This window comes from Porites lutea, chromosome 6 (genome assembly GCF_958299795.1).
Source record: "Porites lutea chromosome 6, jaPorLute2.1, whole genome shotgun sequence".
Classification (NCBI taxonomy): domain Eukaryota; kingdom Metazoa; phylum Cnidaria; class Anthozoa; order Scleractinia; family Poritidae; genus Porites; species Porites lutea.
The window spans coordinates 1,382,501-1,400,000 of NC_133206.1; the positions used below are offsets into that span (position 1 = coordinate 1,382,501).

The window sequence follows — 17,500 nt, forward strand, 5'->3', positions numbered from 1 at the left end:
ACCGACAGAGGTCACTTTAAGGACCATAGACGCCCCTTTAACCTCGCAAAGAGTTGCGACAAGCAAACAACAATTCCATCATGCATAAAATTCAACTAAGTGAACTAAAAAAAGCTTCAGTAAGGTTGAAAAACAGCAAATTTCATTTAAAAAACATAAGGCTTAAGGCTCTTATACCTACTACAATGAAGAAGTGAATTTTCCGTACGAAAACAACCTACCTGAAGATTTTAAAAGGCAAAAATCAGTTGCAAGCTTCGCAGCCAAGCCATAATTCACCATTTAGCTATTTTTAATGAAAGTCGTTTATTTCCAGGTCTACACCAGATTTAATAGAAACTGAGTAAAAGCCGACTCTCAGCTCACCTGGAAAAAAGAGCTTGGATTAGCCTAATTTATGTATAACACTTTTATTTTTAAAAATACACACCCTTCCTAGAATCAATTTCTCTCCTTCTGTCATTTCCCAGGATACATAAGGAAATACGTACTACCTATTAACCTTGAAATGAAGGTGCAAAACAAGGTTTTTGACCTGCTGATATCATTGATATCATTGGCTGTCGGAGAATTAAGACTAATCGGTTGTACCTTGACTTGAAATTTTCATATGCAATGCTTTTATTTTATTATGTTTAGGGTTAAGTTAACTAGCTAATTGCGAATTTCTGGTAAGTAGTTATAGGCAAATTAACAAGACAAAAAATAATGTCCCAAAGAAGGAGATAAATGGCTTGAAAATAAAAAAAAAACTGACAACCATTTAGCTATTTTTAATGACTGGTCCATGCGAGGGTCTTCATTCCAGCAAATTAAACTCAGCACACCGAATCTTTAGAAAACACAGAAAACTGCACATAAGGGTTTGTTTTGCTCGCTTCAGTCAAATCCAGCTCCAGCAATTGTTTGCGGGCAAAGGTCAATTGTTTTGAAGTCAATAATGTATAAATTAAAAATGAAAAAAGGAAAAAAAACTCTGACTATTATTACTTGAGCTACAGAAAAATGATCGAAGTAGTCATTTCTTCTCCAGAAAGCTTGCTGGCCTTCTATAGTTCCGCGAAAGTTTTAAGCGCACAAGTTTGTTCACTCGCATGCGTTAGCATTGAGGTTCTTTGACTGAAGACAAGGATAAAGCTGGTTCTGCAAAGGTAAATAAACCTGTGCATGTAAAAAAAGTAACCATAACTACTAATAACAGAATACAAGCGGGTTTTAATTCAGCGCGGCGAAAGAAGGCGAAGTACTGGACACGAAATCAACTCACAAATCGAAGGCATAATTATCAGAAAAATACAAACCTCCTTGTTCAAAACGTTTTTAACATTCCAACTCAGGCTGACGAAATCATCCGCTTTTACTCTAACACTGGTTCTAAATCCGAAGTAATTTTCAAGTGACGAGGACATCATCATCAACAACAACAACAACAACATCAAAAATAAATAAAAAGGATTTACAAGGAGCAAACGGTCGCACCTCGTGTATTTTATTCAGTCTCAGTCAGAACTTTCACAAAACGACAAACAAACACACTCAACAAACAGAAAAGTCCAGCTTAAGCCTGTGATAAGGGATGCGCAGAAGCTTGCACGGAACGTTTTTCCGCCCTAAAGACCAACATTGACGTCACGTAGTCTCCAGTCCATCGCGCGGCCATTTCAGCACAGGCGAATCATCCGAACTGTTCGAGGGATCGTGATGTCACGTGCGACATTTGATCCCATACATTTACTGTATTTTGTAAAGCCCGCACTCGACTTGATTCAAGTGATCGGTAGAAATGCTTCATAAAACACAGAATCTTGCACCTTTTGATCCCAAATGTTGATATAATGTAAGAAAAATGAATAAAGATAACTTACCGTATGTGTTTAGCGCCGTGTTCTGTCATTTTGTCGCGTTTTCAGTCGCTTGAAATTGACACCCCGACTAATACATAATAAAACGACAAGGCTTGCAACTTCGACGGCGTCTGCAGCCCAGCGTCTTCTGAATTTTGCCCATTTTCTCCCACTTCCGTGCGTTCCTCGCCACTCAGCCTCCGGAAAATCAAAGCCAGATAGTTTGCGAAGGTCGATGCCAAAAAGGGTAGAGATTGCGAGCCACTAATAACCTAAAGTGACGCCGCTAATTTTCACTCGCGCCCCAAAATAGCCATCGTCATGGGATGTGGACCAAAGTGGTCGATCATACACTGTAAATCAGAAGGATCTGTTTAAGCCCCAAAAATGGGCCGTTTCGGTGAGTAAAATTCAGTCCTATTTTTTAGTCTAATTTGGCTCCCTTAAATCAGGGCCAATACAGTCCAATTAGCTAGGGCCAAGAGAGGATAAAGGGGACAGAGAAGGCATCCCCTACACACACCCTGTTCCATAGGTAATTCGTCTCGAGTTATTTTTAGAATCGGGATAAAGTTACGTTACCTCGCGCGCTGCGTGGATGTTTCGTGGAGGTTTCGCATGAGAAAACGCCGTGCAAAACATGTCGGGCAAAAGGCAATGAAATCGTAAAGAGGGCGAGAGCATTCCTGAATATTGAAGCGAAATGAGTCGACGCTCACGTGGGAAAAGGGAATCGCTGGACTCTCTGACAATCCGTGAAATCAGTTTAACTCGAAGTTGTCGTAACCTCAGTGCTTTAATAAAATGAGAAATTTCGCTGGTCTATTGAAACCGGTCGTTTGTACAATAAAGCAAATGGGACGCCAAGTGTTATTTTTGTTGAATAATAAAAGACTAATAAAGAATAAATATCAAACCAGAAATTGCTCTGTCCAAACTGTAAATTTTAAATGATCCTGAGAGAGTATTCAGTGTGTTAAGGATTTTAACGCCGTACTATAGAAGAGAGGAAGGGCGATTCTTTTTTAATTTAAATTTCGCTGACACAGCTTTGGTAGAAATCTCTCTTTAGTCGTTTTCGTCGACAAAACGAATAGCAATATCGCTCTCCGCGACTTCCGCCATTTTTTTCAGCGTCAATTCGTGAAGGACATGTGGCTCTGAGCGTTGGTTATCCACGCGGAACACATTCGCGCTTTGTGATTGGCTGTTGTCTTATCCCCCTTGGGATCTGTGGTCTTAAAAATAACTCGAGACGAATTACCTATGGAATAGGGTGTGTATGGGGGATGCCTTCTCTGTCCCCTTTATCCTCTCTTGCTAGGGTTGATTTGGTCCTACGGCTAAATGGGCCCTAGTGTGGGCTGGAATAGCCTTTTTTTTGAGCTTTTTTGGCCTAAATTGTGCTCAAATGGCTCCAGGAACGGCTGAATCAGACTTTGGCCTGTAGGGCTGAATTGACAAGTCTAGTTCAAAGTAGTCACTGTAATAATCAACAGTCACAGTCACAGTCAAAGTCTCATTTCAATAGGTGAAGAGATCCTGTCCAACTTTTGACCATGGGGTATCTGGAATCCTATGCGTTATCAACGGTTCCTTCTTTTGTCTGGATAAAAATTCATTGCAAACTGCACAGTTTTGAACTTGTTCCTTGATTTGACCTGCCATACCTCGCCAAAAAAGCACATCACGTGCTTGCCGTACACAGGAAAGGACTAGAATGGACTCCGGCAACTATTTGAGGTCTTATTGAAATGGGAACAATGACCTTCGTTCCTTTTTAAAACACTCGATCTTGTACAGTTAACTTTCTTTGCAGTTTCAAAACTCACGAATACAAACTGGAACATCTTCCTTTCAAACTGGCCTTCCTGTTGTAACAGTGTTCATTAAAGACTGTAGTGTGGGGTCTGCAAGGTTGCATTGCTTGATCTGTTGTACAGTACCGCAAATGATCTCCAGACCGCAAAGGATCCCCAAAATGGACGGCAAATGATCCTTGACCTTAAATGATCCCTAGCTTGGTCCGGAAATGATCCCAAACAAAAAATAAGAATGGCTTGGACTCGATCAAGTTAGCGGATCATCGTTTCAGTTTATTTTTTATGACAACAAGAACGCTCTTAGCAGCGTGAGTCTCGCTTGCTTGGAGATATGCTTGGGTTCGGACAAAACACTGACCCCTGGTCAACTGACCCCCCCCCCCCCCCCTCCTTACTTACCCCCTCTTAAATCCACTGGAAATTATAAATTACGTGTAAACTAAACGATACAAAAGAACGACATACTCTAACGTCCAAATTAATACACTCGCCTTTAAAATTCCAAAATGGCCCAAGATGGTCGATCTGCTTCATGCCATCGTTCAAACCAGGAGCCTATAATAGTCATGGGCTCCTGTTCAAACTCGTTTTACAACAATTTTTAGTTGTCTTATCTCAAAAACGACTGACAAATGTGTCGAAACATGGTGAACTGAGTTGTACGCTTTCACCAAAAATGTATACGTTGACAGCTTGATCACAAGGGAGAGAAACCGGAATTTATGTCTCTAAACTTAGTAGTGCCTGGTCACGCGCTAATACGCAAGGCCAATTTTCTTTTTCTCCGTTTGTTAAAAATTGAGTAACTGGAAGTGACTAAAGGACTTACAAGTTATTAAAAGTCCCTGTGTTTATAGCCTGCAGAACAAACCTTATTTTTTCGCGTTTTTTCGCGAAGTTGCTTACCTGCGCTCACGTGAAAAATGCAAGGAAAAGTTTGACGAACTCCTGTAAAATTTGTTGTTTTTGAGAATAAAGATGTTTCGAAGTTTAACCAAATGTATTTCAAATCGTTCAATAAATCGCCGTTTTTCATGGTGGGTTTGGAGAAAACCCAAAGAGGAAGCATCGACTATTCCCATTATGTCACCCTCAGCGCTCTCTTTTAGGGCCAAAAAGTGAAGATAAGGTAATATTGTAAGTGCCTGTTTATTAGGATGGGATCGTGTGAATACGAAGGATCATGTATGTCCAGAAATCAACAGCTCGGTTTTACCATAGTTCTCCCCACGGTCTCCAATCATGAGGTGCTGGTCGACAACAAAGGGTTTTCTTTTAATTGCTGAAGGAGATAATTTTTATTAACTAAAAGTGAAAGCAGTTGTGGCGTGATGAAACGCTTCTTGACTTTGACTTGTAAGTCGAGGACGTTCTATCATCGTATTTTTGTGTTGTGCAGTGTTGAGTCTTGTATGTTGAGTGAATAGACCTTTTTACCGATACGGTGGCCATATTGAATTAATTCGATTTAAGGAGTATTATAGGATGCCCAGGGAACATGAGCACATTTCGTTTGTATTTTCGAGGGCTTTTCGGGACATTTTTTCTTAAAGTTTTCTTAGAATAGGGTTGTAATGGGGGAGAAGATCCTTGTGCCGTGTTTGGATGTAATAATGATCGCCCTTTTCCTAGGAAATATACAGTGAAAGACCATATTTCTAATACTAAACTAGAAAAATGCGATTATTATGCCATTATATAGTAGAGAATTGCAGTGATCGAGTTTGGAAGTTACGTAGGGGTGAATACGAATCTCAGTAGTTTGCGTTGATAACTACTACTTCCTTATGTGCGAAATGGTGCGAAGGTGATAAAAGGCAAATTTACAAACATTGTTTACATGGGGAAGCATTGACATAGTGGTATCGAAGATAGCGCCAATGTTTCTTGCATGTGAAGAGGGCTTGATTGTGTCAGTTCCAAAGCGAAGAGGGGGTAGGGATTGTTGTGGATTATACTTTGAGAATAAGTAGAGAAGCTCGGTCTTGTCTTTGTTTAGTTTTAGTCTGTTGATGGACATCCACTCATCAATGTCGGACAGGCATTCCTCAATCTTAGTGATACTGTTGGTTAATTCCATGTCGTTGTTTGTAGAGAAAGAAATATACAATAGAGGGTCATCGGCGTAAAAGTGAAATTGCATTTCGTGGAATCGTAGAATGTCGGCCAGTGGTGCTGTGTAGAGTACCGTACAGAATCGGTCCAAGGACAGAACCTTAATGTACACGCACTTGAGCTCGCGCGGACTGTGATCTACACCTTTGGATTAACGCAAATTCAAGCGCGAGCGATTAGTAAGGTAGGAGCGAAACCATTCTAGAGCTATGCCAGAGATAGAGTATTTAGAGTGCAATCTTGTAAGGAGGATATCGTGATCCGCAGTGTCGAAGGCAGCAGACAGGTCTAACAGTGGAAGCATAACACAGTGACGTTTATCAATAGCAACCAAAATGTCATTATGAACGCACACAAAGGCGGTTTCATAACTGTGGAAAGGTTTATGGGCAGATTGTAGCGGCTCATTTAGCTGGTTGGCTTCTAAATATTTTTGAAGACGTACTGCGACGACCTTTTCAATAATTTTTGAGTTTACCTTGAGGTTTGAAATAGGTCTGTAGTTTTCAAGAACTTCATGATCTAAGTTGACTTTCTTAAGTAGTGGCGATAGAACAGCAGTTTTCAAAGAAGACGGAAAATGACCGGATTCCAGTGACAAGTTGACAATCTTCAGGATAATTTCTTTAGTAGTGTTCTTTACAACAGTGCGTTGTTCGGTATAAGATTGCTTGATAGTCGGAAGTGAGTCGGGAATGACACCATCGCCCTTCAAGCCTACGACAGGTCACTTTCTGCTCCTTGATTTCCTCACTGTACCAAGGGGCACGAGGCCTAATAGTGATGACTCTTTTACGTAAAGGAGCATGTTTATCCAAAATCGAAGAAAGAACAGATTCTGAATCATATTTATCACACTGGAGCTGTAACAGGTCCAACGAAGGTGAGTTGTATAGTGAAGAGGAGCGAATATCAGTACATAAACTGTCTGAATCAATGTTGCATAGTTTACGAGTCATGACAGTGAGTTTCGCGTTAGGTGGTTTCTTGATAGCCAGGCTGCAGTCAACTGCAAAGTGGTCAGAAATGAGAGGATCGTGAACTGATAAATCTTGAGACAGATGTCTCACCTGATCTTGTGATAATAAGATCTAGAACATTACTGTTCTTGTGTGTTGGAGTACAAAGATTGAAGACATAAAGGTAAAGCCAATATAATTTATGGTCAAGTTTTAAGCATTATTACGGCATAATTTGCTTTTTCTAGTAGTTCAATTTGGAATGATATACATTTTAAGGCCGTTATGAAAGGCCAAACCATGTGTTTTTAAGGTGGGTTAATAAGAAGCTTTGAATCTGGTGTCTCGATATTATAAACTTTAACTAAAAAAACATCTTAAGGTTAATCTGCTGTATAAGGTGATGTTTTATAAATGAAATAATCAAGAATTTTAGTGGGATATGTTTTCTGACTGCGTCGAGAATGATATCTTAGTATTCTCAGGAGTTGACCTGGCTGGCTGATGTCACCGGGCGAAAACATTGACGTAGTTGCTTGGCTCTTTTGGCGCAGTGTTCCAGTGGAACGTTAACACGGTTTTCACGATGGGCACGCTAAAGGTGGCAAATGCAATGAATGAGAGACAGAGTTTCATCAACTCAGAAAATGATATCAATATTCGTCGACCACTTGTTATGAAGGCTCATCCCTACCATAAGCTAATAAATTTAGTTTAGTAAGGTTTGAATGGCATTAGGAAGTTTTTTTATTGTCCTTTATTTGGCATACTGTTAGCTTCTTTTGATGGCGGAATGTAGTCAGAGTGCTATGCCACCAGCCCTTGTCCTTACTTGTTTACATTATCCGATATAAAATAGCTTTCTAATCGAGAGGAGAAGGGCAGTTCACTGGCCGTTTTATTCGTCTGGATTTAGCTATTTTTCAGTTGGAAATTGGCAATAACTGATATGTAGACCTTAGAGGCGATCTTGGACTCTTCTATCCAAAATGGAAGCATATCATTGGTTTCTACATATCCTCTCAGGGACCAAGCACTTTAATGGAGAATTTTCTTTATTAGTATTATTTTTATTTGTTGCGAATTTCTAGTTACCATTATTATTGCCGTTTAGGCCTGTAGACTTTGCATTCTTCTTAGCAGTGCCTAATATCTCCGCGCTTTACTTTTCTCGGCTAAAATAGTAGGAAAATATATCTTTCACCAGGAGACTGACCAACCGTATCGACACACCTTATATACCTTATATACCCGAGCTACCCTGGGGGACCCAACTGTTCCTACATTTCGTTATAAACCTTAGGAAACCCTTTAGCCTTAATCTTTAGTAAATGGGGTCTCAGTTGAGGCAATTCGTCATGTGCGCATTTACCTTTAGTTATCACCCTTCCGCCCCACCCCCCCCCCCCCCGCCCTCCCCAACCATCGGAGATCTCCATCCGTATTGCCTACAGTTTCTATTGAAGCCACTTAAATGCCCAGGGGGAAAAAAGCCAAGGTTATGCAAAATTTGAGGGGCAAACAAGACGTGATATAGGAGATGCGCAGTTGTGAATAGGAAGTTTTATCCACAACGTTTTTACTCCTTTTAATTTCGATCAATTTGTCAACTAAACTTCCACTAAATCAGTAGTAATAATAAGAAAAAAAAACTTAAAAGACTCGGACGCTAAGCCGCGGCCGAGTCTAAAAAACTATTGTTTTTGTTAAGTAAACTGTCACAAGTGTAACATATCTACCACCCTCATCACGAAATAACGGAATCAGTCAGCTGTGTTTGGTGTACACATTTGATTGGATAGTAACGATATTCAGCTGTCTGTGTGATCATTACATAAATGACATATGCATAATAAATTTTAGGTTCCCAAACAATACAGCAACTTCCGACTGAACGGCAAAAATGGCAAAAACGTGACACTCGGGCATTCCTGGGCTTTAAAGCTATTTTTGAAACAGGATTAAAAATTTTAAAAAAATCAACGCACAGTGTTTCCAAATGTACCCACAGCAATTTTCGTCAATCAGACTGTAAAAACGGAGGCTGTAACATCGACTGACTTATATGACTTAGTTTCCCCGAAAACAATTAATATGCTCTCCAGTGTAGGATTAATATTTCGATTACTCATATGGTGTCTGAGAAACTGAAAACTATAACGAGACGCTTACTAAGGTAAAGCCAATATAATTTATGGTCTAGTTTTAAGCATAATTACGGCATAATTTGCTTTTCCTAGTAGTTCAAATACCACTTTCGAATATTACGACCAACAACAGGCAGGTTATTATGTTCAACACGTTATAGTGTGAAGTTCAACGTACATTTTGGAAATGTACCTCAGTGATTAAAGGCAAAACTTAGTAATTACGTTTACAGGTAGGTCTTTGTTTAATTTCTTTTTATTTATTTTTATAAAATCACTGGCTGAAATTATTTAACTAAAGGAAAACTTAACTCCGGTTCGGCAAATCGAAAGGAGGAGGATAGCACAAAAAGGAAAGCGAGCTGTCCGAAGAGTTTCCGTTTAATTTAATAACTAATATATTTAGGCAAAACATTCAGTTTAGGAAATAGCTAGGTTTTTAAACGTGATAAGTTCAACGAACAGGTTTTGCTGACATGGACGCCTAGGTTTTTACTAACGAACACTCAACTGCCTAACCTATTGATATGTTTACACCAATTTCTTGTTCACTCAAAGTGTTCATCATTAAAAAAAAAAGCCCAGGAGAGGAAAGCTAAAAGTATTCTGTAAAGTTTTGTTACCACAATCAGTAAAATATTGACCAACTGAAATGTAATGTAAGTTGGTGGTACTGGCACCGTGAAATTAAATGTTGAATTAATTAATAAGTTGTTTATTCTTTCTGATTGAGAATTCATTGTTTGTATCCTTTACTGGCTGCTTGTGCCGAATTTTGATCAAAGAAACGTTCAATCCTTTTAAATCTGTTGGCTCCTTCAGTTAAAATAGTGAAGCAAAAAGGAAACTGGTCCCATGCCGGTCGTTACCGATAATTGAACCACGGCAATTTTTCCTGAGTTGAAACAAACATTCCGCTTGGAGTTTTCGGTGCAGAAAATATGATTATTGAAGTGAGTGAAGAAGATATAGGATTGATGATAAGGTATTAAACGCAACAAAATCCTGAAAGAACAAAATAATTATAAATACACTTGCTTGCAGTGCCACTCACAGTGAGACTGAGTCAAATTTTGCATCATAATGAGTAGCTGTATCTCCATTAAATAATGAACTTACAACATTCCCCGTTTTTTCAGGTAGCAAGTCTGTGGAATTTTGTTTTGCAGTATCATAAGACAGCATATTTATTTCCGAATAAAAAAACTGAAGAAACATGCATATTGATGAAAAGGGAGGATTAAACAATACAGCTAACAGCACAGTCTTAAACAGAGACAGTTCTAAGCCATGTCTCCCCTCTTGGATTCTGGATGCCGTCAACGACCCTTCTGTTTACATCAGTGACACTTCAATAATCCTCGTAAACGTTCCATCCGCAATGTTCGCAGTGATCGCTAACCTGGTTGTTATAGTCACCATATTCCGCTCTCCTTCACTCCACCGTCCAGTTAACGTGTTGCTGTGTAGCCTGGCTGCCTCTGATTTTCTAACCGGCCTAGTTGTTCAACCTGTCTACGTAGCATGGCGCTTTCTGCTGCATCACACTAAAGATCCTTGCAAATTGGTTCATCTTTACCAAGCCAGTAAATCTCTTCCGTTTCTCCTTATCGGTTGCACGTTCCTGCACTTGGCAATAACAAGCGTCGAAAGGTTGTACGCTGTTTGGAAACCAATTGCCTATTCGGTCAAAGTAACACTGCGAGGTATGTATGTACAATTGCGGTAGACTCCTGCTACCGTTAGAACTCAGATTGTGTTTGCTTTGAGAGCTTCAAAGCAAATGACCATAAATAATCATCCACCTATGTTTCGTTTTGTTATTAAGCCCGTTGTTGTTGCTGTATTCCGAGTCAAGTTTATAAATTTTTTGGGGGGGCCGCGGAATTCGAATTTGATTAGGTTGCTCAGACGACAAGGATGATCTCACATTAAATTCATCTCTTCACAAATGCCAATCCCAATGTTTCGCTTCTAATTTTTCGATCTGGTACAAAAATACAAAGTCTTCCGGTTGTAACTGCGTGTGAAAGCTTGCAATTGGTTCTCTTAGTGGGCAATATTCAGCTCAACAGGTTGGTAGAAACGAAATCTCTTTATCAAGCAAGTTATTTCCTGTGAAGACTCAAAACATGTTTAATACAATTATCATGTAACGGGGTCTTGAGGCCCCATAATACGGCCTACATTCTAGCCTTGTCAGGTTCCGCTTTCAAATCACACATTTTTAGTAGTAGCTGAAAGCTTTAATTTTGCTTTAGACTGCCGGTTCCAATAAGAAAAATAATAAAACAAATAAAACAAAACAACAAAAACAACAAAAACAACAAAGAAAGACTGAAGGAATGTATTTTTTCCGGTACAGATGAGATAATGATTAATTTTATCTACAATTCTCCATAGTTAATAACTCTTAAATTGTACAAAAAATTATATTTCAGGAATGGCGAAGATTGTGCTTTGCGCATGGTTAATCTGGTTCATCTACGTAATCCCTCTGGAAACTTCAGCTCATGAGGAGGTTTATCAACCACTGGAAAACATCACAATGATTTTATTGATTGTTATCCCCATCGGCGGACACGTTTTGACCTTTTGGGCAATCCGCACTAACAACAAAAAGATCGTTAATGCTACCCACAACTCCCAACAAGCGATCCTTTTTAGAAGAGAGAAAAAGGCTTTTACAGATATGACATTGTACACAGTGGCGACGTTACTGTCCATTCTCCCTATTCTGTTGCTGCTTAATGTGGAAAACAGCATTGTTTCAGGGAATATTCTTTTTCCTTGGGCTTCAACGTTCACTCATCTGATATCCAGTCTTAACCCTGTTATTCAGATTTACAGAAATGCCGCTTTGAGGCAGGCACTAAAGATGGCCCTGTAAAAGTTTTATGCATGGTTCAATTTTACCTGTTAGCGCCCAGGGGAATTTTTGGAATAAGTTCAGATCTTCTGACCCAACGTTGGCGAATTATTTAAACGGTATTGTTCAGGGATTGGGGAAGATCGAAAAGAACTTTCCTGGATTTCGCGCAATGGTTGACACACGTCCGCCAGCAGTTTATTTGCGACCGATCGGTGAGAGAATTCATCTTGATATAATCTCTCGAAATCAAAATTTGTATACCTTTGTTCAGGAAGCATTTTTAAGTTGTTGTTTAGCTTCCTTTTATGCTATACTCTTCAACACGAAAGGTTAATAAAAAGGAATACACTTCTTATTCTGATCAGTCTATGCTTCATTCATCTAAATTGTTCTAGTCGAGTGCAGGTCCGTCAGACCTTTTCAACTAACTTTTACGAACCATCTCAGATCTAGGGATTCATGATCACATTGTTATTCACGCCGGCCCTGATTAACGGAGGTTAAAACTCCAGTCGAAGATAAAGCTATTCTGTCCATAAAGTACAGATTTTCTTTTCAAAGTAGGTAAACAGTAACGTTTACAGTCTGATTGCTACTGTTGATTTCAGAGGGCTACAAATGCAGTTAGTATTTTAGTCTTGATCATTTCCTTTAGCACGTGACTGCTAACGGCGGCGAGACCTTCTCGCATTGTAGTTTGCGTAACTCGTGACTCCTTTTGTCCTTGAGTCAGAGGTGCGTTCATCTCTAGGAGGAGCCGGACAGTGACTTTCGTTCCTGGATCGCCGGGGACGTGAATGATCAGGTATTGGCCCTCTCCGTTCTCTGCCTTGCAACGCGTCGTGTCCTGTGCGTCTTTGTCCCGCATATCGATGTGTTTCATCATATTTTGCTGCCCTACTTCGCGAGGGGTATGGTGAGGATTGGTGATGAGATCGAGAATTTCGTTTTAAGAGGTTATCGGTCCTCTCTGTAGCGGAGGATGATGTCCGACGTACTTCTTCTCGACGTTTTTCCCGTAGTCTTGTGTACTCTGGTCTTCTTTGCTCCTTATGTTTGAAAGACTCAAGTTGTGAGTAGGATTCGGTGTCAGCTACTTCCTGCATACTTCGGCGACATTCACCATCATAACGTGAATCCCAGGACTCTTGATAATGCAAACCCTTCTCCCTATCACGTGGCTCTTCATAATCGCAGCTGTAAGTTTCATTGGTAGATAAAGTCCATTTATCTGAATAATGTTCTCGGCGATCGGTGGACAAAATTTCGGGTTGTTTTATCCCCAGCCAAGATTCCTCAAAACGATCTTTCATGTGGTCTTCCCTCACTTCCTTACGCCCCTTTTGCAAATCTTCTTTCTTTTTTGTCGTTTCTTTTACGTAGCCTTTAGTTTCCGAGTACGCATGCGCAACAGGCGTGTCGTAACCAGCGGTCTGAAAACGGGGCAACGGCTGTTCAACAGAATCACGAGTCCCGTATGTATGATCTTTCAAAATTTCCTCCCGATCCTTTCCTCGGCGAGAAAAATAATCTTCTATCTCCCTGACGTACCAATCACGTAAAAATGAATTTTCCATGTCTTCAGGCAACAGGTTCGCTTTGACGGCTACGTCCATGCCATGCGCTTTAGGATCCCAGCTAATGATGTAAACATCATCTTCATTTCTGCAGACATCGTTCTTAATCCAAGAGAGCATATCGCTCAGGAACAGCAAGTACTTGTCTCTGTCAAGATTTTCTAGCCCCACGCGGTCCGGAATCTCTTCGGTTTTGACTTCTTGGATACATCGCACGTGACCGTCATAGTCCCGGATACCGTATACAATCAGAGGTACACCAGCTGCGATCGACTGACACCACCATGGAACGAGCCTCTTTTTGTTGAAAGCCCAATGAGCGCGTACAATTGTATCGGTTGTAATCTTCAGTTCAACATATTCTGCAGGCTGTTCCCCCACACTCTAAAATAGAAAAATGGTCCAGACAACTTTCATCCTCCCTGCCTAAATTCCCTGCCTCAGTAGTCAGAAACCAAGAGAGAATCTCTCACAGAAACTCTTTCCAAAAAGTGAGATAAACGAAAGAAAACAAATCTTGGCCAACAAAATTTTTCGTTATTGTGTGAGCACAATTATTTTAGATTGGTTTGTGATGATTCTGCCATGAATCAATGTGCAAGCAAAGAAGTAAATCGTGATTGTCAAAGCCGATAAATATTGTCAAAAGGTAGAGCTGAAGTATTGAAATGTTGAAAAGGTCAACTGATGAGTTATTTGAAGAACGAACGTTCTTGCTGGTTTGAGAGGAATTAAATTTGAGCAAAATGAAACTTTTATAACTTTTAAAATGTTGTGTTTTTGCCCAGGGTCGGGGATTCGTAAGGTAAATCAATAAGACCCGAAAGTAAATGTTTCTTACTTGATTTTCTGCGTCAACCTCTGTCCGCAACGCAATGGTGTGGTTTTCAAGCTGAAATCGCACGACTGAAAAGAACCCTGGGTAAGCCTTCATTGGACCATGTTTCAATGTTTCCCGCTCTGTTCCCTCATTGGGTGCTCTCTCGTTAGTTACTTCCACTTCAAATCTTTTACCCCAGTAACATACTCTCCTTCCAAAGGAAGACAGGTCTTTATCGTTGTTAGCTTCAATGTGGCTTAGATAAACTGTTCCACGATAACGTGTGGCTAGTAGAGTCCAATCTTTGCCGTCCTTTCCGTTAAGAACGTTGAGTATGCGTGCTAAGTTACCACGTGATGTTACAAAGTCGACGTTGAGCCTGCAGTGGATGATAATTAGATCAGACTCGGTGAAATTTAAGGGGAGGAGGTAACTTTGGACTACCCTGCGTAGCAAGCGGCTAGCAAGCTCGAACTCAAAGAACGGAGCCAAGCGCCTGCTACGCAGGCTAACTTTGGACATTTTAATCAAGGTAATCACCAAGTGTTATAGGTTTATTTTTATCAATGTTTTTTTTTCCTGGAGGTAGAATGCTTGCATTCCTGGTTGACTGATAGTATGAAAATATATATGGCATTTTAAATATGGCTTCAAATCTGTATATAGCATGTAGTAGGGCCCGTCTTGTACTTAGACACCAAAGGAAGTAAGGGAAGATTTCAAGTTAACACTTCGAAAATTTGTTCCCAAGCCTGGCCGCCTGTTGCAAGGCGCTGTGCCCTCTAGTGTAGGACAGTTAATTCGGTATTTTAGTAAACAGAGATGTGAACACTGTGTAAAGGAAGGTCAATCCTGGTTGTACGTATTCTAAACATTTTTTGTCAAAAAATAAAACTTCTAGGCATTTTCTCTTTCGTGATCATTTTTTATATTCTCACAACCTTATCTCTTGACAATGTATGGATATTGTTAGGAGAAAATTGCTGTTGGTCACCGTTGGCACTTAAACCAAGCGAAATTGTTTTCCATCGACTTGAACTCGGAATTAGGTCCCGATATTGGGCAGCGCTTAACACCGAAACACCAGTTTCTTACACTGAACGATTGTAATGAAGCATAAACTCAGCTAAAAGTTAATAAAAGGATCTCTCAGTGTGAGCCAACCCGTGTTTCTTGTTCCCCTTCCCCTCACCCGTGACCCGCGAGAGCGTTTGATCGTTGATTACACTATTTGAAAAATTTACTCGCCCTTTCTTCAACGCAAATTAAGCGGAAGCTAAGCTAATTATCAATAGAGTGTACAGTTGTCATACTTTCCGCTGAGCTGCGTGATGGGAATCATTATGCAGTAGACCATTGACCTCGGTATTTATAAAATGAAAAGTAATAATACATAATAAAGTAAATACAGACCCAAATTCCGAATTGCGGTTGTTGTCCCACCGAAAATCACCCGCGGTCGTCATTAGTTCTTTGTTGAGCAAAATCCAGTACAACAGAGAATCCAGATGTTGCTGAACATTTGGCAAGTTTCTCCATCCTTCAAACCCCACATTCAGGTCTATATCAAGATTTTTGCAGCCGTCAGAGGGAGGCAGGCTCAATACGCCTAATTGGGACTTGTCTTGTGAGAACAACCTATCGCGATCGATAGAAAAATAACCCAGTTCACTATGGTAGTACCTCGCGGGTTTGTTAGGTAAAGATTGGTAGGCCGAGTTAACGAAAAACTGCAAGGGATCTCGCAAGCGGCTGGACGACATTTTCAAAACGCAAATTTCGCGGAATTAGAGGTTGTTTGTTTTCAGAATTCCAGGAAAATGCTCCTTTGACCGAGCGAGAACTGAACACGAGGAAATCAACATTTACCCAGGATTCCTTTAGCACAGAGCATTTTAGCGAAGAATGATAACTTTGACGAGGAGCGCTACAGCGTAAATTTGTGACGGTTATGTGCTTCAAAGTGCTTCTCTTTTGATTGAAAACGAACTGTAATGGACCCAGTTAATAATGATGTCAAAGACGCCGTGTTGGGTAAGCTATTTATGTACTTTTTAGGTGTTTTCATGCCAGAAATTTATGCATGCCTGTTTCGAAAATGCAGAGAGCTATTCCCGCTGAAATCAGCGCTTACGCCGGTTATGACTGTAACTTTTCTTGCTTCAAAGCTTGCTTGTGCATTTTATTTGAATGCAATTGTTACGAGCATTTTTCAAATTTAATATATGTAGTGGAAGCAAAAAACATTTGAAAGTAAGGAACCTTTTCTTTAAATCTCGCATAAAAGGAAGTGGATAAATGACATCCGATTGAAGTTGCTCAATGTTCTGCGTAGAGTTCCCTCTCTGACAGAGTGGAAACCGAGTTCAGGATGTGGAAATCGCATGCCATTCGAGAGTGTTTTTAAGGATAAAGTAGTTTGAGGCAGAATGAGGCTCAAATTCCTCTGTGTGAGAACCAAAGCAGTGATTTTGTTAGAAATGTTATGGTGAGTCCTGGGACTCATCGTGTGAAAAATCATGAGTCTCTGTCCATTAAACCACTGAGTCCCAGTTCAAAAAAACAAGGATTCGTAAATTGAAAATGCATGGGCCTTTATGTAGTCGAAAAGTTAATCTGAAGACAGGCGCCAAAACTCGTTATTACAGTTTGCTGAAATTAAAATATAGTCTATCTTCTATATATTTAAAGCACAAATAAAGACTAAAATAAATATTTTATTAATTTATAAATATTTTTAGGTACAACATGTATATTAAACATGTATTTAAAAATAAATGGGGATTCTATTTTAGGAGGTTTTATTCTTAGTATTTCTTATCTTGATCAATATTCATGTATATGTATAATTTTTTTAGTTATACACAACAGATACATGTATTTAGTTATTTAAGAGTAATCTGTTAATGGCTGGGAGGATTTAGGTTACTAATATTCTGTAAAAAAAAAATGATATCAGCTATCAACATTTTTGTGTGGGATTACATTTTTTTTTTTTCCTTTTTTGTAGAAGAAATTCTATCATTATTATTTATACATTTACACTGTATGAAGAAATGTTGTCACATAGATGATTTTCTGCACAGGGAAGCTGTTTGCATTATAGGTTTTTGCTGATTGAGAAATGCAGTACCAGATTTCTACTTTTATATATAAAATGTGCCAAAGAGTTTGTTCCCTGCTCTACTAAGCAGGGCTTCTGATATTTCGCGCGGTTGCGGAGCCGTGAAATTCAGGTAAATCTGCGATATCCCGTGAAATTCACAAAAACACGCAAAATACCGGGAAATTCGGTAGAAATCTTATCAAATACATGTCTGTACAGCAATTTTGAAACTTGTCT

General features: G+C 39.7%; 3 protein-coding genes across 4 annotated transcripts in view; 2 read left to right on the forward strand and 1 right to left on the reverse strand.

The window, feature by feature from the left end:
* Nucleotides 1-9,989: 9,989 nt before the first annotated feature.
* Nucleotides 9,990-12,121, forward strand: LOC140940971 (trace amine-associated receptor 7d-like). Its single transcript, XM_073389930.1, has 2 exons — nt 9,990-10,594; nt 11,330-12,121. Exons 1-2 carry the CDS (start codon nt 10,105-10,107, stop codon nt 11,776-11,778), a joined length of 939 nt encoding a protein of 312 aa, XP_073246031.1. The 5' UTR covers nt 9,990-10,104; the 3' UTR covers nt 11,779-12,121.
* Nucleotides 11,427-15,955, reverse strand: LOC140940970 (uncharacterized). The gene is made up of 3 exons (XM_073389929.1): nt 15,571-15,955; nt 14,179-14,536; nt 11,427-13,721 (listed from the first exon to the last, which is right to left on the reverse strand). Exons 1-3 carry the CDS (start codon nt 15,918-15,920, stop codon nt 12,426-12,428), a joined length of 2,004 nt encoding a protein of 667 aa, XP_073246030.1. The 5' UTR covers nt 15,921-15,955; the 3' UTR covers nt 11,427-12,425.
* Nucleotides 15,956-16,067: 112 nt separating this feature from the next.
* The window catches only part of LOC140940193 (uncharacterized), a 14,828-nt gene continuing 13,395 nt past the window's right edge, over nt 16,068-17,500 (forward strand). For both annotated transcript variants that reach the window (XM_073389108.1, XM_073389106.1), the window contains exon 1: nt 16,068-16,191. In XM_073389108.1, the coding sequence (XP_073245209.1) occupies nt 16,152-16,191 (40 nt within the window). In that variant the 5' untranslated portion in view covers nt 16,068-16,151. The remainder of the gene's footprint in view (nt 16,192-17,500) is intronic.

Excerpts from the sequence above, each read along its gene's own strand:
- LOC140940970 (XM_073389929.1), bottom strand. The coding sequence starts at position 15,920 with ATGTCGTCCAGCCGCTTGCGAGATCCCTTGCAGTTTTTCGTTAACTCG. Across the intron at positions 14,537-15,570 it reads AACCGCAATTCGGAATTTGG|GCTCAACGTCGACTTTGTAA; the intron begins GTCTGTATTTAC and ends CATCCACTGCAG. Across the intron at positions 13,722-14,178 it reads AGGTTGACGCAGAAAATCAA|AGTGTGGGGGAACAGCCTGC; the intron begins GTAAGAAACATT and ends TTTCTATTTTAG.
- LOC140940971 (XM_073389930.1), top strand. The coding sequence starts at position 10,105 with ATGCATATTGATGAAAAGGGAGGATTAAACAATACAGCTAACAGCACA. Across the intron at positions 10,595-11,329 it reads GGTCAAAGTAACACTGCGAG|GAATGGCGAAGATTGTGCTT; the intron begins GTATGTATGTAC and ends ATTATATTTCAG.